Source organism: Leptopilina boulardi, unplaced genomic scaffold (genome assembly GCF_019393585.1).
Source record: "Leptopilina boulardi isolate dan_hultmark-lab unplaced genomic scaffold, ZJU_Lbou_2.1 LbouV2_393, whole genome shotgun sequence".
Classification (NCBI taxonomy): Eukaryota; Metazoa; Arthropoda; class Insecta; order Hymenoptera; family Figitidae; genus Leptopilina; species Leptopilina boulardi.
The window spans coordinates 1660079-1682559 of record NW_026137966.1 but is presented as its reverse complement, the minus strand read 5'-3'; the positions used below and the strand labels follow the sequence as shown (position 1 = coordinate 1682559).

At 32.9% G+C, this 22481-nt stretch overlaps 1 protein-coding gene across 2 annotated transcripts in view; it reads right to left on the bottom strand.

The window, feature by feature from the left end:
• The window catches only part of LOC127288748 (WD repeat-containing protein 26), a 61459-nt gene that overhangs the window by 2401 nt on the left and 36577 nt on the right, over nucleotides 1-22481 (bottom strand). For both annotated transcript variants that reach the window (XM_051316386.1, XM_051316385.1), the window contains exons 7-10: nucleotides 12028-12294; nucleotides 11794-11939; nucleotides 11480-11688; nucleotides 8063-8248 (exon numbers count right to left, since the gene is read on the bottom strand). In XM_051316386.1, coding sequence (XP_051172343.1) covers nucleotides 8063-8248; nucleotides 11480-11688; nucleotides 11794-11939; nucleotides 12028-12294 — 808 coding nt within the window. The remainder of the gene's footprint in view (nucleotides 1-8062; nucleotides 8249-11479; nucleotides 11689-11793; nucleotides 11940-12027; nucleotides 12295-22481) is intronic.

Genomic DNA, 22481 nt, shown 5'->3' with positions numbered 1-22481 from the left:
TTTTTTATTTTTAATCAAAACAACTTTTTTATTTTTTTAGTCGCTCGTAGAATATAATAACACATATTTTCGTTTTTGTTTCATTAAGAAATTCGTAAAATTGTCTGAGCTGTCGCGAGTTGAAGTCAAAAAAACAATGAAAATTTTATTTATTTTAAAAACAGTTTTTCTCTTATATTTCGAAAACGGAAAAAGATGGAAAAGGCCGTAGCCGGATAAGCAGGGTCCTGCGGCCCCCGCTCAAATTTCGTCGATATTTACAGGATCAATTAGTCTCAGTATGAAACTTTTTTTCGCCAAGTTTCAACTTCTAAAAATAATTTTGAAAAAAGTTATGGCATTTTTAAAAAAAAATTAAAAATTGGATTTTCTCTTAAGCGTTTATAGTTTTTTAATCGGGTAAAAAATATGTTATAGGGGAAGCAAAAATGCATCTAACAAAAATTTGGCGACCATTTTTGTGCAGTGGAAGAGTTAAAAAAAATATTTTTTTAATGTTTATATTTTTTAAAAATATTAATTGACTTGGCACAATCACCATATTTTTTTCCTACATTCTTTAACATCCAAGAAGCAACATATTTTTTTGGCAGCTCGATCTGAGGGGTACTTGCCCGTTAAAATTTAAAAAAACTTATTTTTGGCCCCTAAAATGTATGGTATCTCTTGAAAATGGGAGGCCAACATCACCGGGCAAAGAAAATGTTAAAAAGGAAGCAAAAATGCATCTAACAAAAATTTGGCGACCATTTTTGTGCAGTGGAAGAGTTAAAAAAAATATTTTTTTAATGTTTATATTTTTTAAAAATATTAATTGACTTGGCACAATCACCATATTTTTTTCCTACATTCTTTAACATCCAAGAAGCAACATATTTTTTTGGCAGCTCGATCTGAGGGGTACTTGCCCGTTAAAATTTAAAAAAACTTATTTTTGGCCCCTAAAATGTATGGTATCTCTTGAAAATGGGAGGCCAACATCACCGGGCAAAGAAAATGTTAAAAAGGAAGCAAAAATGCATCTAACAAAAATTTGGCGACCATTTTTGTGTAGTGGAAGGGGTAAAAAAAATTTTTTTTTTACTTTTTATATTTTTTAAAAATATTAATTGACTTGGCACAATCACCATATTTTTTTCCTACATTTTTTAACATCCAAGAAGCAACATATTTTTTTGGCACCATGATCTGAAGGGTACTTGCCAGTTAAAATTTAAAAAAACTGATTTTTGGCCTTTAAAATGCATGGTATCTCATGAAAATGGGGGGCCAACATAACCGAGCAAAAAATATGTTAAAAGGACAGCAAAAATGCATTTAAAAAAATGGAAAGAGCGTTAAAAGTACTTATTGATCGTCTCGAATACCCTATTTGTCTGTTTACACTATGAAAAATAATTTTGTACTGCTGATATTTGTCAGTTAATGGAAAATGTAAACTTCTAATTTTTTGACGATAATCAAATTTTGTTCATCAAAGTAATTTACATTTTCCACATAATTCTGTCCAAGGTACACTACGCGGAAGTTATCAGTCAGATTTGTACCTCTTTTTGTATTTTTTAAAAATATTTTTTAAATTTTTTTAAATTTTTTTTTCATTTTGAATTTTATAAAAATATAACATATATACATTATTCACACTATATACAAATCGGATTTTTTTATTTTTATATATTTTTAAAAAGAATTTTAACTAATATTCTTTTAAAATCCAGAACGTTATAGATAGAGCAACGACATTCGAAAAAAATTAATCCTCGTCGCTATCTTCTTCTATAACTGCGTTAAAATGTTCTTTTACGAATAATTTGCTAAGAATCTGAGCAGGTCTTAAGATTTTAGTCAAATACCTAGCATGAGAAAGGTAGTAAATAACTGTAGCTATATGCGAGCAACAGCCGACAGTTCTTCGACCGTTTGCGCATTCACAAGCATAACGTCTGATACCTGAAACACCTATTCCATTTCGCACATACTCTACATAACACCTGTAAACTTTCCGTGAAATGTGTCGAGACTTAATTAAAATTTTCAAAATGTTGGTTTGATCTTTAACGAATTGCAAATTAATTGTTCCATCGTCATTCATCATTTCAGCTAAATATGAAATAGCTTGTGATAGCTGGTATGTGCCTGTAAATAAGATTTTCAAATCTTTTTCAGTCAATTCCGGAAAATCAATAATATCTTCAGATGAAGCATTCTCAAACGGAAGTTTTTTCCGATTCCACCCTTTCTCCTCAACTTCGTCAGCTAGGGTGTTTACAACATTTCTTTGAGTTTTCATTCTCAGAATAATTTCTTCTGAAAAATCAAAATCAGATTGCAGTTTCTTGCCAAACTGATTTTCTCTTTTAATGCTGGCATCAAAACATTGTAACCCTCAGATTCCAAGAAATTTTTCACGTCTCGAAATCCACGATCGACAAAGAAAATATCTCCTGGCTTCATTAATGAACTGAGTCCATTAGGATCACTAATGACATTTTCCATTATCGAGGCGTCATTCTCGGTGGCATGATAAGGGCCAAGCATGTCAAGGACTCTTCCAGTTGTTATACAAACCGTAAATGGTTTACAGAGAGGAACTTTTTTTTGGCCGGAATATGACTTCCTTTGATACTCATTGTTTTTACTTTTCTGGTGACGGGCATAAGTTCCATCACAAATTATCATTAGCTTGTCAGTGCAGTCGTACAGCTTTTTTGCCATATCACTGGTATGATATGAAATAAGATCAACCCTTGATAAAGCCTTTATACCAAATCGTGTTGGAAGTACATCTTTTTCAAAAGATTTCATTACCGCTCCAGAATATTCTGATACCAACTGCTCTTGGTCAAATTGAAGCATTGCAGAGCACAGTTTGTTTGAATTTCCCGTTCGTAATTTTAACAAAAATATTACGAGAGCCTGTGTTACTGTACGAGTTTGGGTATCTCTCATTGATGTCATCATTTCACACAATTCAATAATATTTTCCCACGTCAAACCAGTAAATATAAATAACTTTTCTTCTGGTAAAGAAAAATCACCTATCATGTCAAGAATTGTAGTATCACATCTGATACTTAAACATTCGATAAATTCGGATAATTCGGAGATTTTTATTTCAGAAGAATTAGAATAAACTTGTAAACGATTTAAATCTTCCTCGAAAAAACGTTCCTTAATCAGATGTTCTGAACAACATCGATTGTTTTCTGGAATATAAATTCGAAGTTTGACAAAGGATTGGATTCTTGCTGGTCGTGGAACTACTACTTAACTGTTTGGACGAATTGCATATAAAACAATATTTATGCGTAGAAACAGTTCTTGAAAATGGCATAGTAGCGTATTCCTGAATAGATTTTTTTCTTTGAGGCGGTATTTTTAATTCAAAATTCGAATCATCTGTATCTGATGACAATGAAGAAGTATCACTTTCAGGAATAGATTCTTCCGAAATATTGTTTTCGCAACTTCCAAGCTCAAAATCATTGTTTATATCGTTTAATTTTCTTTTCTTATAAGTCTTAATGCGACAAGCACTACATAATATGTCTTGGACATCAATTTTCTTCTTGAAAATCAAAGAAAAATTGTCTGCTTCATCTTGAGTTACAACTACTTTTTTGGTACCAGATACTTTTTTGAGAAACCTACAGCAAGCAGCACATACAGGATTCATTACTTTACCTGAAGACATCATGAATAAACAATGTTTTAAGTAAACTGGAAATCAACTTTTATATTAAATGTATATTTACGATCCTATTTTTTAGTGCATTGTATTAGACACTCATAGTTGTATATTACTTATAATTAGACTTATATATATATATTAAGGTTAATCTTAAATTAAATGATTCTTGGAAATCAACATAGTCTTAATTTAAAGTGAGCCTTGTATGAATTTAAGGTACTCATAAATCTGAATTTACAGAGTGTTTGAAATTCAACTCCCTTTGAGTCTTAATTTATAAAAGCTAAGTCTTAAATTCAGCTTGGGGCTGCTGCTTTTACCAAAAAATTGCCTTCAATATAGCACATAAAAAGTTCTGAAAATCAGCTTACATACTCCCTTTTTAAAATCAACAATGCCTGTCTTAAAAATGTTGCGTCTTAAAATAAGACTTAATTCCGCCCTTAAAATAAGATTCTCTTTTTACTGTGTTCAGTTTCACTCATAAAGCTGCCAAAAGAAGGCACACATTTGCACGTAAAAAAGAAGGAAAGAAAAAATAGGGCGATTGTGCCAAGTCAATTAAAAATTTTAAAAGAAAGTAAGAAGTAAAATATATTCTTACACCTTCCACTGCAGAAAATTGAACACCAAATTTTTTTTAAATGCATTTTTGCTGTCCTTTTAACATATTTTTTGCTCGGTTATGTTGGCCTCCCATTTTCAAGAGATACCATACATTTTAGGGGCCAAAAATAAGTTTTTTTAAATTTTAACTGGCAAGTACCCTTCAGATCATGGTGCCAAAAAAATATGTTGCTTCTTGGATGTTAAAAAATGTAGGAAAAAAATATGGTGATTGTGCCAAGTCAATTAATATTTTTAAAAAATATAAACATTAAAAAAAATATTTTTTTTAACTCTTCCACTGCACAAAAATGGTCGCCAAATTTTTGTTAGATGCATTTTTGCTTCCCCTATAACATATTTTTTACCCGATTAAAAAACTATAAACGCTTAAGAGAAAATCCAATTTTTAATTTTTTTTTAAAAATGCCATAACTTTTTTCAAAATTATTTTTAGAAGTTGAAACTTGGCGAAAAAAAGTTTCATACTGAGACTAATTGATCCTGTAAATATCGACGAAATTTGAGCGGGGGCCGCAGGACCCTGCTTATCCGGCTACGGCCTTTCTTATTAAGAAAAAAAGATGCATCTTTTAATTTTCTATAAGGTAATATATTTAAAAAATTAAAATTTTGAATTTCAATTTTATTGACATTTTCGTACGCTGACTGGCTTCCGAGCGTCCGGCCCGAGCTCGCGACCGGTTGTTCGATTGGGTGCCTCAATTTTTGGGGATGAAAGTTGGATGATCAATATTGTAATTTTAAATCCGCACTGTCAACAAAAATAATAAGTGTGTATTTTCCATAGAACACCGCAGATGCAAACATTAGATTATCCAAATTTTCCATCACTTCTTATTCTTATTAATATACGCAACATTAGTTACTGCTATTAGAATTTGTATTTGTATCGTGTAAGAAAATAAATGATAACAAGTTGGCTAAAATTGATTCAAAGTTTTGTAGATGTAGTTGATTTATTTTTAATCTATTTAAAAATGACTTATTACTACAAGTTAAATCACGCCTGTTGTCATGATTGAAATATAAAAAAATTTGTGCCTTTGTGTGGTAGAAAAATTGTTTGCAAAGACGGTAATTTAGAAACTTTTTTCATCACAGTAAACCAAGAAAAGCTGATCAAAACTTATGAGAATAGAAATTTTTCTTGAAATAATTCAAAATTTTGTATCGAGCATGTGTGTATATTTATACACACATGTGTATTTATGTTTATATTTCACAAACAATATTATCTGAACTTATCAACGGCAATTCTATCGTTGGAAATTTCAAATTACTTAAAGAAAAACTTTTATTCATAAAAGTTTGAAAGATCTTTTTATGACTTTCTGTGAAGAAAAAAATTTATAAATTACCGTCTTTGCAAACAATTTTTTTACCACATAAGGTACAAACTTTCTATTTTAATCATGACAAAACGCGTGATTAAAAATAAATCAACTACAAAACTCTACAAAACTTTTAACTAATTTTAGCCAACTTGTTATCATTTAATTTCTTACACGATACAAATACAAATTCCAATAGCAGTAACTAATGTTGCGTATATTAATAAGAATAAGAAGTGATAGAAAATTTGGATAATCTAATGTTTGCATCTGCGGTGTTCTATGGAAAATACTCTCCTATTATTTTTGTTGACAGTGCGGATTTAAGATTACAATATTGATCATCCAACTTTCATTCCCAAAAATTATAGTTATGTATTATTATTATTTTTACATTTAATAAGTATAAAAAGATTGCACTAGTAATTTCAACTGATCTGCACATCGTAATGAAGCAATTTTTCATTATAATGCATAAAAAAACAATAAATACATAAAAAGGCATGCAGGAGGATCGGTTACGATTTTGAATCTTTGAAATTTTGTTCATTTAGTGTTCAGAGATTCAAAATATATGAGTTTTTTTTCGGCATCAGGGACCAACTTTTTCTTCATTTAAGACAGGTGTGTCAGTAAAAATACAGAAAATTACTTTTTATCGAATTTTATGATTTTGTCACGTCATCTTAACATTTTTGTTAATAAAAAAAAATAATAATAATATTTATTAATAATTAATGTCAATAAATAAATTAAATAAATAAATATTTATGTAAAATTAATTTTTTAAATAATTAAATATATTTATAAATAAACAAATATTTGTGAATAAACAATTGTTTATAAATAAACAAATATATTTATAAATAGATAATTATTTATAAATAAACAAATGAATTTATAAATAAATAATTATGTAAGTAATATTTAAAAATAATCAATATGTAAAATTGTAATATTGTAATGTTCTTGATATTTGGAATTATGAAAGACGATCTACAAACAAGGAAATCAACATACAGAGTCACCAACACATAGAAAAAAGCAATAAACACTTTTCGTGTCTGTGAGGTACCGATTATGAATCTAATCCAAAGAGGCGAGCTGGTACCGCCGCGAGAAATACATTGGAAAATATTAATATATAAAGGAAAACCTTTCACTACGAAGGCAGTCCCAAAAATTATACGTACGGAGTTCATGTATTAAAATACAGTTCTAATATATACGGAAGTCTAAGTTTCAACAGTGACACCCATCAATAAACGAAGAAAATTTGGAAACTCCACCACAACATAAAATAAAGTAACCTTACCAAATCTTATGAAATAGATTTCATAATTGCTTGATTGTCTTGTAATGATAATAATTAAGAACATTCAGCATTTTTAAATAAATAATTTGCATATTGTATTTTTTTTAAATCATTCATTTAATAATGATATTCCCAACTTCCCAACTTAGTTAATTTAGCTAAGTTAAATTGAGGAATTAGAATAGGGAACAATTATAAGTTCAGCTTAGGTAAAATTAAAAATTATTTAAATTTTTAACAAATATGACATAACAATTTATTAACGATATATCAAAGTTTAAGGTTTTAAAAAAATTTCAAGCATTAAAAATGGCTCAAACTGGATTTGGACTTTTTTTGTGGTCATTATCTGTTTCTCGAATAAGAAACCAACAAAAATATTTCTGTATTTTTACTAAAGTTTTTTATATCTTCTATATTTTTTGTTCAGTTTTGATCTGCAATGGCTTATTTTCTTCGTATGAGATCATACTTTAACGTCCAAAAAAAAAACCCGTAAGCAATGACGTTTTTTATGACGCAATTTACAAGGAAAGTCAATCGTTTTCTAAAAATTTGTTAAAAATAATGTGTAATTCTAGACAAATTCGTAAATATCTCATAAACCGTCAATCTGATTAAAAAATGTTATAAATTCGTTTTTATTGGAAATTTAATCACCTTTAATTGGCTTTAAAGAAAATTGAAATCGGCCAACTACATTCGGAGATATTTGCAAATTAGTGAACCCACTTTTTTTAAACTCAAAAAATTGAAATTTAGCTATATCTCGAAAACTGTTCTACTTTCTTAATATCTGACTTCATATTCGGATTCAGAAGAAAATTTTACATGAGAAATGACAGTGAAATTACGCAGGTCAAAATTTTTGTAAACTAGTGTTATATAAACATATAATTTTCATTATCATTTAATATGCAATAATATTCTAATAAATTTAAATTATTATTGATAATATTAATTTTAATTTCTTTATAACAAACAACCACATACCCAATTTGGCGCGCTTGCGCTCGTTTAAATTTGCTAGTATAATTTATAAAATTTTCAAATTATTTTCTTTCTTTAAAAACTACAGAGAAGAAAATTTTTCACCATTATCTGTTCTCTCTGGTGAAGCAGATCGTGGACCCCATATCCGCACTGTGCAATCGTCAGATACTGACGCCATCATTTGATGATAGACTGGATTCCAAGAGACACAATTTACAGTTCTGCTATGTCCTGTAAGTGTAGCAATTGGAGATTCTCGTCTTATGTGCCACACGTACACTTTATTATCTGCAAATTTATTTTAAGGTATGTTTCATCTTCATTTACATTTTTAAGTTTCTAAAAAGCATTTATGTTTTCGATAATAAAGACATTTAATTTAATTTCTTCACATTTTTGTTTCTAGAATTTTTTTTCTTCCTATCTGAAATACATACATACAAAAATATTCTTTCTATAAAATTGTTTTCAATTTAAATTTAAACACTTCTTACAAAGATGAAAAAACTATAACAAAATTCCATGTGCTAAAAATAAAATTCCATCAAATTAAATTATTTTCAGAAACGAAACATATATTTAAGGGGATCATCTTGATGTGTAAAAAAATATACATTGAAAATTGAAATCGTTAGAATAGCACACTCTCGATTTTATAGTTCAATAAAGTCTTACTCAGTTTTGCTAAGAAATCGTCTCGTTTTATTTAAAACTTGAACAAAATTAAAATTATTATCAGAATCACATATTATTTATAATTATATTATTATTTTGCTTTTGGTTTACTGGTACTTTTAAAAACATAACAAATATAATCGTAATAAAATTCGTTATAAAGTGAACCAGGAAAACAAAATTTTACTGAAAAATAATAAAATTGTAACGTTTTTCAGAGTTTTTGGAAAAACGCTGCTATTTTGTTATTTTTCAAGGGAAGATTAAATCTATATACCTACCAAAAACAGCTTGGGAAAATAAAAAAAAATCTCTTGTATTCTTAAAATGTGCAATCATAAATTGAGTCAGGTTTTGCCAAACGGATCGGGTAAAATTATAAATTTTTTTTTTCAATGTAATATTTTTTTTCTACTTAAAATTTTTTTGTTCAAGTTACTAACAATTGAAATATTTTTTTCTCGGGTTCTTTTTAACCGATTTTAAAAATCAAAGAAGCATTTTTTTCGTCTTGAAATGTAGAATTTAAAAATATTTTATGTTTTGAAAATTTTTTATTATTTTTAAAATTATTTGTTTATAAAATGTTCCTAAAAAACAGTCTTCTTCACGTTATATCTAAATAAAAAAATACCATCGTATTCTCCATACATTTTTGAGTAAGAAAGCATTGAGAAAAAAATGGCCCGCTACTGGGAATAACAATATCAAATAATATTTGCCGCGGTGCAAGCCGTTTAAGGCCCTCTCCAGCACAGCCGAGGCACTGTCATTGCATAAAGGGGGGACTATATAACATTAGTATCAGGTAAAAGGTGCAGATGTCGCTCTTGTAGATCACGGTTATGATCATGCGCAAATTTGAAAATTCAAATTATGCTTTTTTATTTTCATTATTATAATTGTTTTATTAATCATTTTTGTGTCTTTATGTAAACCACATATGAGAATACAAAAAATTATTAATAAAACAATAATAATCATGAAAATAAAAAAGCATAATTTGAATTTTCAAATTTGCACATGCGCATAATCGTGATCTACAACGGCGACATCTGCACCTTTTACCAGAAACTAAGGTTATATAGTCCCCCTTTTATACAATGACAGTGCCTCTGAGTGCCTCGGCTGTGCTCTCCAAAATGCCTTGACGCAAGGAAAACGCAATACAGACGTCACCCATTTTGAATAACATTGCGACATCACACATTTGAATTAGCATTGTGACGTCAGGACGTTACCCTACTGAAAATCCCTATACAAGATCTTGTACAATTTCCTGTACAGGATCAGCAACTGAACTTGTACAAGTTCTGACCAGTTCCTGTACAGGAAAATGCATACGAATTTGGAACAAGTTCATGTGTGAGATGTTGTACAAGATCTGGTGCAAGATCTTGTACAAGAAAATGTACATGTTCTTGCACATGTTAATTCGTGTTTTTCTTTACTAAAATTTAAAAACTTCAAAGGCTGCGCAATAGTTTACATTAACCTTTACAGCTGCGCAATAGTTTTTAGCATGCATGAGTTACGAATCTTAGTGGTTAAAAATTATCAAAATCTCAAATTTTATTAAAAAAAAAAAAATTTACAACTATACATGTGCAAGAACATGAACGTGTTCATGTACAAGTACTTATACATGAAATTGTACAAGATCATGTACATTTTCTTGTACAAATATCTTTCTTGTACAAGATCTTGCACCAGATCTTGTACAAGATCTCACACATGAACTTGTTCCAAATTCGTATGCATTTTCCTGTACAGGAACTGGTCAGAACTTGTACAAGTTCAGTTGCTGATCCTGTACAGGAAATTGTACAAGATCTTATACAGGGATTTTCAGTAGGGTGACGCTATAACGTACCGCGTAACGTGCCCATTCTAGACTTAAGGCGCATTCAGACCTTTCGGCTGCCTGCCTGCCTGCTGTAGTTACCATGGAAACATGATAAGAGTGAGTGAAGCAGAAAATTTAAATTTTTCGTCTGTTTCACTCACTCCCATTATGTTACCGTGGCAACTGCAGCAGGCAGGCAGCCGAGAGGTCTGAATGCGCCTTTAGTTTAAAATGGGTGACGTCACACGTTCACATTCACGTACACGTTTGCGCAGCCAATGTAGAGTCAGGTTAAGAGTGTCGGACGTGAACGCGATTGTGTACCCACGTCCGACGCACTATAGCACTGATGTTTTCACTGTGATCGAAATATATCAAGCGGGAGGTTTGACATCGAGGATGTGTTTGTACCACGGAGTAGTATAAAGACCCCCAACGACCACGTTAAATATGCGTTAAAAGTGAACCACTTTTCGGTACCCGCTAAACCTGAAAAAATACGGAATGGAACACTAGCGCCACTGATTGTATCCAACTCAGCTGCACAGTCAGCCATTGTAAAAGTTTTAAAAATAAGGAGCAATGTATTTTTGGGTTATGTTCAACGTACTTCCAATTTTTTCCACTGTTTACATACTTCCCACGAGAGCGCTTGTGTTCCATTCCGTATTTTCATGAAACTAAGCGGGTACCAAAATTTGGTCCATTTTCAATATACGTCGTTCGGTCTCCTTATACTACTCCATGGTTTGTACATTTGTGATAACTATCCAAATATACATTCACAACTCGATTGTCAATAAGCCGGCTGTGCTCGGGAGAAGTTTTCTGTAGTTTTCATCTCCCTTGGCCAAAAGTCTAGGCAAATGTGAGTGCTTCTAATAAAGTCTGTCTACAGCCGCAAATAGAGTTGTGAGATACCTTTGTAAGGTTTTAATAGTGTTGTATAAAAATTGTAAAGACTCCTGGGAGTATACAATGAAATCAGTATTATGTACCTTCACTTCCAGATGCGATAAAATCCTGATTGACGCCTCCAAAGCAACTGTGAATAGTAAAGTGACCTTGAGTTACTCCCCGAAAACGTCTAATTAAGCATCTGTCCTGTAAATCCCAAAGGTGCACTCCTTGATTAGCTACATTAAGTAGAGCTTGTCGATCGGCCTTGTTAACACTAAAAGACATCACAGGATGGTCTTCTTGCAATCTAATAATCAAAAATTCACCATTTGACTCAATTAAATATTTAACATTTTTTTCGATTACAATTATTTTTGAAATGAAAAAAACTTTCTCTGAAAAATAAACTTACATCGTAAAATCGCACAATTCATCAAAATTATAGGCTCTAATGCGATGGTGGGAATCAGCAGCAAGAACAGTTTTACCGTCACTTCTACACCACAGACCTTTAACTCGTACTCCTTCCCATGAATCCAAGACGTTTCCATCCATATCCTGAATAGAAGAAGTATGAAATATTTGTCTGAACCTTCACTTAACTATTAGAAATAAATAATTCATTGAGAAAAAAAACACGACTTACGCAGTGATAAAATTGACCGCGCATTCCTCCTGTAACAAACTTATTGGAATCACGATGCCAAGCGCAGGCTGTAAGGGAATCTTCGGTGCTTTGCGTTAATTTTACTCGAAGATCACAGTCTGGAGTGTCAATACTCCAAAGCCACAACTCTGGACAATCCTCGGGTCCGCAAGCTATAAGATGACTACTGTCTGGGCTCCAAGCTATTAACGCTACTCCATATGTATGACCTTCTAACGTTTTTCTGTGCGTCACCTTTAAAGTTTCCTGATAAGGACATTTTTTACATTATCAAACTGTGCAGTACAAATGCTATAAAGTCTTGTTAGATTCAGAATCAAAATTAATCATCAATTTTTAATAATGTTGAAAGGAGAAGGCCTAATGGCGTTATGATTGTGTTAATAAATTTTCATTTTTATTGTGCCCAACTATAGTTTCGAACAATTTGAACAAAAAACATATATAAAAATAAACACAAAAAAATATTTTACTACTTTTTAGAAATAATATTATAATGTAAGATAAAATGTTTATATAAATATACGGCTCATTTCATTTAAATTGTCATATTCGTGTCCCTTGCCAAAAAAAATTATTTGATATAACCTTAGTTGAAATTAATTTGTTTATATAGTAAAAAGCAATAATTTTCAATAATTTTTCTACTTACAAGGACATAAAAGTGATTTTCATAATATTGGCAGAACAAAAAGCAGGCAAAATGTCATAAGTGTAATGCGCCCCCGGAGACATTTTCAATGTTCAAATGAATGAAATATCGAAAATATACACTACCGTCCGAAATTGTGCGAACTCTGTTTTTTCTACAACTATAAAACTGTTCAAATCTTCAAGAATATTAAAACTAAAATTTTTTCCTCTCTATTTTATTAAAGCTAATAAAATTCTGAAAGGAATGACACCTTGACAAAGAGAATATGTTAATTTTTCAATTAGATATCTAAGAAAAACCCAATTTTCAATGTTTTTACTATTTTTTTTATTTCTCTGGCAAAAATTAATATTTTTAAACGTTCTTAGGCTCATTGAAATCGTATTTTGTTATGCAATTCAAATTATATAAAACAATTTATGTACATATTCTTCCCTAGCGTATGCAAACCGTGAAAGTTGGCTCATAAAATGTCAAAAAATTTAAATTTAATTCTACAATAAAATATAATGTTTAAAAATCAAGTAAATATATCATTCTAAACTTCTCTGATTTATGTGAGTAAATTTAAGATTTATACATTTTACTGATCATTTTTTGTCATATAAATATTAATCACAATTTTTTGACATTTTATGAGCCAACTTTCACGGTTTGCATACGCTAGGGAGGAATGTGTACATGAATTGTTTTATATAATTTGAATTGCATAACAAAATACGATTTCAATGAGCCTAAGAACGTTTAAAAACATTAATTTTTGCCAGAGAAATAAAAAAAATAGTAAAAACATTGAAAATTGGGTTTTTCTTAGATATCTAATTGAAAAATTAACATATTCTCTTTGTCAAGGTGTCATTCCTTTCAGAATTTTATTAACGTTAATAAAATAAAGAGGAAAAAATTTTAGTTTTAATATTTTTGAAGATATGAACAGTTTTATAGTTGTTGAAAAAGCAGAGTTCGCACAATTTCGGACGGTAGTGTAGTGTTTAAATCAGATTAAAAAAATGTTTCGTGAAGTATTAGTTGTATATTTAAAGAGAATTTAGTGTTGGTAATTAATTTTTATTTTATACAATTTCCAAAAAATGAAAATGACGTGTCCCTCACTTTTGTATTTTTACGTTTTGCCGGCAGAATTTCCTACTTTTACCTGCTATTTAAATTACCTTATGAGCAAAAAAATTTCTTTACCATCGCATAAGCAGCAGAACACAACAACGAAGTGTGTAAAAAAAACGATATAAGTATAAATCTGCTCGTTCACGGAAAGAAAGTTTGTAGCAATATTTGATATTATGGTGTTACTTTTTAGTATATTTGGTTACAATTGCGGAACATTTTGGCATGATAACGATTTTCGATACTATTTTTAAGAATGATTGAGATTAAAATAAGAATATTTAATATAGTTGGAAAGAAAATTTGATATAATATTTACGAAATCTGAAATCTTTTTATTGAAACACAAAAATGTCAAATTTTAATAAGCTCTTTATCAATTTTTCTAACCAAATATTTCAAATTTCGTAATTAGAATTGTATAAAATGATATAATTATTTCAGATTTTGATATATTTGATATGAAAATTGAAAAAGAAATATCAAAGTTAACGAGATTCGACGAAATTTGCCGAAGTTGAACGTTCGGAATTGCCCGATCGTCACCGAGTGGTAACGAAGACTGACGAAGCTCTTTAGACAAGCCCCTTTTTACTATTATCTTGATACAGACCTGAATTTCTTTTATATAATTAATTTCGAATATTTTACAATAAATCAGTAAAAAAAATTGTTCTTCAAAAAATAATAAAATATTTAATTATTTCCCAATAAATAATGATTTTTATTTATATTTTTAAACATGTTTTGATATAATTTCACCTTACTCATAAGCGGTGAAAAATATGTCTGGTTAGTATATAAGAATGGTCACATCAGTTTTTCACATGAGCGTAAATTTGTATATGAAGCGTTATCCTGCGAATGTTATACGTATTATCGTTAGTATAGGTTAGGAATAAAAATAAGCCAATCGATGTAAAACAATGCGGTGTATGTGTGTGTGTGCATTTAAAAGTTCATATCCTCGTCTATCCTCGAGATGAGAAAGAGATAAAACTTTGGCGTAGAATCTATTGGTGTTTCTGTCGTCATCTGTCACGACTGAACCACTTCGAATTTTTAGTATAGTTTTAACAAATTTCGAAATAATCTTTCCAAATTTTCATATAAATTTATCAATTTACGAAATAATAATTTCAATTTCTGGAATATATTTACTAAAAAGACTATTGGTAAAAATATACCGATTTTCGTTATCAAACCCAAATGTTCCGCGTTTGAAAAAGAGAATACTAAAATTTCCTATCAGATTTATCAAATATTGCTACTAAATTTCTTTCCGTGTTTGTCATGGAGGCAGAAAAAGAAGAAACACTTTCGTAATTGAATTTCTGTCAACAGTGTAACGCCTTGAAAATGGTTTGAAAATATTTTGAATTTTATATCGGTATGGAATTTAATTTATTTTTGGATTCTCTTTCGACTGAGACCAACCCCGTCGATATAAGTATAACCGTTTTCATTTTAAAAGCGAAAAACGAGCAAAATGTCAACAGTGTAATGGTCATAAGTGTAATGCAAATTTGTATATATGGCTTCAGTAAACGTAATAAATCACAAAGGCCTACAAAATAAAACTTTTTTCTTTTATCTTGATATCAGAATGGTTTCTAATGTACTTTTGGGAGCTGAACACGATCCCGGATCTTAAAATTGCCTAGCATGTCAGGATTTTGAAAAAAGTGGGGGTAAAAACCCCCAAGAAACATGTTTTTATGGGTGTTTAAAATGATTTTTCTCTTTAACCTGACGTGGTAAAAACTTCAAAAAAGTTTTAAATTATAGCATAAATCGTGTACTACATGACCAGTACACGCAACCCTCCCCCCTAATTTTTTCCATAAAATGGGGTTATAACCCACCCCCAAAATTTTTTTATCTTAATTCTTTCGGCGAAATGAATAGATTTTTATTTGTTTTATGTTCATAATGTTTAAGGACATAAATTTTGCATTTTGCCTATATAATTTTTAACCCCTTCGCAGTCCAGTTAAAAATCACTTATAGGCCTAATAAGGTTCCAAACAGAGCTTTCAAAAAAATTTAATTTCATCGTATTTAAGATTTTTGGGTTCATCTGTCGTCAAATTCGAATTCAGCGACCCCGAAAACCCCCGAGAAACAAATTTCGACCGAATCGCATCAGTCTTGAAATTATCCGCCATATTGGGTCGGCATATTGGATCCACCATTTTAAATTTTGAAAATCTGACGTCATATTTGTAATTAGCAACCCAAAAAACCCCTAAGTAACGAGCTTCAAGCGAATCGAATCAACTTTTCTGGAAGCTGAATATGAATTATAGTCGAGGTTTAAAATTCGGGTAAATTTATTTTTTCTTATTCTTTATAAAAAATAAGAGATACGTTTTTTTTAATCGAAAAAAATTTTTGAGTTACGAATTTTCAAAATTTTGTTGAGTCAAAAGCAGATTTATTTTCAATTAAGAATAGCTCAAAAACTATTGTATTTAGAAAAATTTTGTTAAGACATGAAAAATTTGTTATTTCTTCAACTTTAAAAAAATGTTAACAAAAAAAAATTCAGAAATTTTTTATGAAAAATACTAGTTTTTTTTATAAACAAATTAACTTTTTTTACATTTGTAGATGGGGGAACTCGGTAGCGCGGATAGACACCCGCCACAAAACTGAAATCGTCCGTTCAAATTTACAAAAGTTGTTGTAAGTCCGTTAATTATTAACCGATTTTAATCTTTATTGTTTTATTTTTATGGTATTTTTTCATCTCTTTTCAAAAATGGAATTATATTTTTAATAAAAATTTTTTTTTATCATTATTTAAACAATTTTTTTTTAATAACAAAATTTTTTCATTAATTCAAATAGTTTTATAATTTTTTTTAATTGCATATAATATTAAGTCTTTTGATGTTATTTTATTTTTAAAAATTATTAAAATTATTTATACACATTCGTGTAGCACTATGTACAATTTTCATGTTGTACAAAATTATATTTTATTGTAGATTACTTGTAATTTTCTTGCTTTTTAAATGTATCTAACACAAATTACTTGGTGCTACAAAAAAATTTTTTTTTAATATACTTCTTATGAAGTTGTAGGTAAAAAAACTAAGAAGAATGGTGTATATATAAAATTCTCCAAACACCCACAATTTTTATTTTAGAGCCAGAAAACCATTTTTACGTATGTTCATACATAAAAACTTTTGTAACTTCCTTATTTCTGCACCGATTTGAAATTTTTTTTTCATTTTAAAACTGAGAAACAAAGCTTTTTAGCCCATATTCGATATTTTTGTTTAAATTAATATTTATAAGAGAAAAATTACAAAAATGTTCATTTTTCTCGCAATTTTTCAACTTTAACTGATGTTTTCATCGTTAATTTTAATTTAAACATTTTTTTCTTCTAGCGCTATTAAATTCTGCGTCCAACCAGCCCTATCTCAATAGATTTTGTAAAAAATTAACTGCATTATTGTAGTTTTTCACTTTACAGTTCTAGTAGCTGATTCAAGAACATTACAGTTTTCTTTTCTTTTTCATTCTTAATTGTTTATGTATAGTATTTGTCAAGTTCTGACACCCAGATGCGAATTTCGGTCGGCCGCCAGAGATGGTTGGTTGGCCCATGGTCAGCTCAACTAGGGCTGCACGAGAGTCGGCCGCCCTAATTGGGCCGACCATGGTAAATATTGTCACCCAAAGGTGTCCCGTCTATGGCTTTAACGTCGGCAACTCTAGTTGGACCAACCATGGTTCCCATAGTTGGGCCGACTGTGGGGGATAATGTTCGGCATGACTTGGGCAGCCACAGTTGGACCAACCTTGGCCGCCCTAGTTGGCCCGACTATGGAGAACAATGGCCGACATGACTAGGGCACCCACAATTGGATCGACTATGGGGAACTATGGTCGGCAGCCACAGTTGGGCCAACCTTGGCCGCCATAGTTGGACCAACCGTTGAAGACAACGGTCGGCAGCCACAGTTGGGCCAACCTTGGCAGCCATGGTTGGGCCGACTATGGGATATAATGGTCGTTTAAATAATTAAAATATAAATACATGATAATTTAAATGCAAAATTTATTTCAAATTGACTAATTTTCTTATCTAAATAAGTTTTATTTTTATAATAATTTTCTGTCAACGCCAAAGTGATTCGATATGAAAAAAATTGTTCATTATTATTTTATTATAAAATAGAATATTTATGAATAATTTGAAATAGGTAATTTTTTTAAGAATTATTTTGTTAATACTATAATATTAATTATCTTCTATTATATTAAGTTAACAAATTTCGAAAAACGACACCGACCCCGTGACCTCGACACCGTCCTTGAAAAATCTATTTTCAATTATTTTCAAATAAATCAAAATACTTTGCATATATGCTTTTTGAAAATCTTACAAACTATTTCAATTTTAACCCAAAAAAGGGTTATTTTTCAATTTTAACCCGAAAAAGGGTTATTTTTCAGTTTTATTCCGAAAAAGGGTTATTTTGCAATTTTTTAAGAATTTTTTGATTTTTTCAATTTTTTATTATTATTTTTTATTATTTATTGTTGTTTTTTCAATTTTTAGTTAGTAACCTATAATATTGTGTCTAATTTTAAGTGTCATTAAAATCAAATGTTTTTAACTTAATAATTTTAACATTTCTTATTTTAAAACGAAACATCTTCTATTATATTAAGTTGACAAATTTCCAAAAACGACACCAACCCCGTGCCCTCGACACCGTCCTTGGAAAATCTATTTTCAAATAAATCAAAATACTTTGCATATATGCTTTTAGAAAGTCTTACAAACTATTTTTATGTAACATTTTTTTTCAATTTTATGATAAATTTTATACAATATTAATAAGATATTAATTTAAAACATAAATTATAAATATAATATACATAAACTACAGTAAGTAAACAACAATAAGTACAATTTTAACCGAGCGAGCGTTAGCGAGCGAGGAATACATCGCTAGTTATTATATTAATTTATCATAATTTAAATTTTAATTCTTATTTAAAATTTCTAAAAATACAATCGGCATAGTCCCCCATAGTCAGGCCAACTGTGGCTGCCATAGTTGGGCCAACCATCGGGCACGATGGTCGGCAGCTCTAGTTTTGGCCAACTATGAGGGACAACGGTCGGCATGACTTGGGCAGCCACAGTTGGGCCAACCTTGGCTGCCATAGTTGTGCCGACCATCTGGCATGACGGTCGGCAGCCACAGTTGGGCCAACCTTGGCTGCCATAGTTGTGCCGACCATCTGGCATGACGGTCGGCAGCCACAGTTGGGCCAACCTTGGTCGCCCTAGTTGGGCCGACTATGGGATCGTAGGTTGACATGACCTGTGATTTAGCAATTACAGTTGGGATATACTTTAAACAAAATGGTGATTAATAAAACTGTGGCAGTCAAAATATTAAGAAACCCACTTCTTAGAGGTCGGCTCAAGCCGGGCCGACGGTCGGCTAAATTTCTTTGAAGATACAACTTATGAGACTAATTTTTCCTTAGACTCTCATGTAAGCGTAGGGTAATGAATAGCCTGTTAGATTTCGGTGCGTTAGGTTGCGGGTTCGATCCTTGCGAGCGATAAATATTTTTAAAATGTATGTATGTATAAGATTGCGTTTAGTGTTTAGTGTCCTCCTGATGCAAACAGCCAGGGAAAATGAGATCGATATCCTGTTCTGCAGTAAACAGTATCGAGGAGGCGATCTCACTCCCTGGTATCAGGACAAGGCGAAGAGAGCCGCCATCAAGGTGTGCAACCCAGAATTGCGGGTTGACAAGTTCCTGGAGACGAGCAGTGGATTTGTTTGGGTGGAGGTGGCTAACATACGTATGTATAGTTCCTACTTTTCGCGAAATGATCCACTGACAGACTTCGAATCCGATATAAAGGACCTCGAATTGAGCCTACGAGATTCCAAGTTGGATGTTCTCGTCACTGGCGACTTTAATGCAAAGTCTCCAGAGTGGGGCGAGACGAGGCTCGATAAAAAAGGAGTTCTGACCGCCGAAATGATCTCCAGGAACGACCTAGTAGTTGTAAACCGGGGGAAAACGTGGACATTTAGAAGAGATATGATCGGGTCAATCATCGACATCACGATCGCCTCTTCTAAATTATTTAGCCGCATATGCGACTGCCGGATCTCTGAGGATTATACAGCAAGTGACCACCAGTACATCGAGTTCTCAGTCTCAGTGGGAGACACACGAGGAGGCAGAAGACAGGAAGCTCCTAGTCGAAAAAGCCCCTTGTGGAACACTAAGAGACTCGACAAGGAGATGTTCGGTCAGTCCCTTCTAGAAGCCCGCTTAATTCAAGAGTTGGGCTGGGTAAGGAGGCCGAACAGTCTTGATGGGGAAGTGCGGGCAGTGAAAAATATAATCGTCACCGCCTGCGATGCGTCAATGCCGCGTCGCAATGGCACATTTCCCAAGAAGAGATCCTTGCACTGGTGATCAGAAAGGTTGGCCTATTTGCGAAAGGCATGTTTTAGAGCAAGAAGGACATATACCAGATCTAAGGGAGATCCTTTGCTCAAGGAAGCTTACAAGGAGGCCAAAAAGAACCTCAGCAAAGAGATCCGCGCGTCGCGACGCCGTAGCTGGAAGGACCTAATCGAGGACGTCGAGAAGGACCCATGGGGTCTGGCTTTTAAAATCGTTACTAAGAAATTAGTAACGAGGCAAAAGACCCCCTGCCTGGACAATCCCGATTGGGTCAGAAAGGTAATAAAAGCCCTGTTTTCTCCTGCAGAGTCGTGGCTTAGGAAGGACTGGAGTTCTTGCATAGTCACAGAGGAAGAACTCTTTACTCTTGAATTGGAAGCAGCAGGTAGAAGATTGAAGACAGGCAAGACGCCTGGAATCGATGGGATAAGCAACAAGATCCTAAAAGAGGTGATTGTTGCTTCCCCCCAGATTTTGCTGGACATCTTCAATCGCTGCCTAGAGAGAGGAGAGTTCTTTCCAGACTGGAAGAGGTCCTCCTAAGAAAGGGTGACAAACCTCTAGATAAGTTCTCATCCTACAGGCCTATATGCCTGTTGGATACGATGGGCAAACTTCTAGAGGACATGGTTCTGCAGAGAATGCAATCTCACTTGACCGGAGAGAATAGTCTATCCGATAACCAATTTGGATTCCGCAAAGGTAGGTCCACAGTTGAAGCTGTAAAGGCAGTTGTGGACCTCGCCAGAGAAGGGAAAAACAAATTGGGATCAGATAAAAAGAAGAGCTTCTGCGCGTTGGTAGCAATAGACATACGGAACGCGTTCAATTCCGCGAGATGGGAAGATCTCATCGAGTCGATGATACAGAAGGGTATACCGCCCTACCTGTTGCGGATAATGGATAATTATCTAAGCGACAGGTGGGTTATTTACGAGGGAGACACCTGCATTCTCAAGGAAGAGATGCAGCGTGGGGCCCCTCAAGGCTCGAGGGTAGGACCATTTTTATGGAATGTATCTTACGATGACTTCCTGAGAATCGACCTGCCCGAAAGTGCGGTAATCGTCGGCTTTGCGGACGACGCGTTGATCGTGTGCGCTGCCGACTCGGCGGAAGCTCTGGGGACATTTGTGAACGAATGTCTGCGGCTAGCAAAATGCTCGCTGGAAACCAGAGGTCTTCAAATGGCTCTGGAAAAAACCGAAGCATTGCTGGTCACAGACAGACGTGGTTATAAATCCCCACGAATCGTGATAGACGAATTCGAGGTTAAGTGGAGGAGACAGATAAAGTACCTTGGTGTGGAACTGGACGGAAGGTTAAACTTCCATCACCACATGGCTACGGCGTCGAACAAGGCGATCGAATGTGCGGCTAATTTAACATGGGTGATGCCAAATGTTGGAGGCCCCCGTGAGAAGAAAAGGAGACTGGTGGCGAGTGTCGCCCACGCTAAACTGCTTTACGCAGCACCAGCGTGGGCCCCCTCTCTGAGAACAAACAGATGTTCAACCATCTGTAAAAAGATGTCGGCGCAGAGATGCATTACTTCACGTATCGCCTCTGCTTATCGGACAGTATCTACGAGCGCTGTGCAGGTCCTTGCAAGTGTCCCGCCAGCAGATCTTTTGGCGCATGAGAGGAAGGAAATTATCCTCCTTCTCAAAGAGGCGAATTCCTGTGAAGAGGAAGATCGACCCAGCAAGGACCGCATCCGCTTCGAAGCGAGGCACAGGCTCGTCGAAAAATGGCAAGAAAGATGGGACGGGGAGGTAAAAGGTCGATGGACTTATCGCCTTATACCAACACTCGCCACTTGGTTAAGTAGGAACCATGGAGAGGTCTCCTACTATTTGACACAAGCGCTAACAGGTCACGGATGTTTTAATTCGTACCTGCAGCGCTTTAAGAAGAGAGAGAGTGAGGTGTGTGCTTACTGCAGTTCCCTGTGGACAACGCAGAGCACACCCTTTTTGCCTGCAGTCAATGGGACTTGGAGAGGCAGGTCATGTTCACTGGTGTAAACGCTACAGTTGCACCGGAGAACATGGTAGCGCTGATGATCCAGTCCCAGGAAAACTGGCGGCTCATCGAGACCTTTATCATCTCTGTTATGATGAGAAAGGATCTCGATGGCCGCAGATAGGCGAAGTTAACAGTATACAGTTTTTAATTA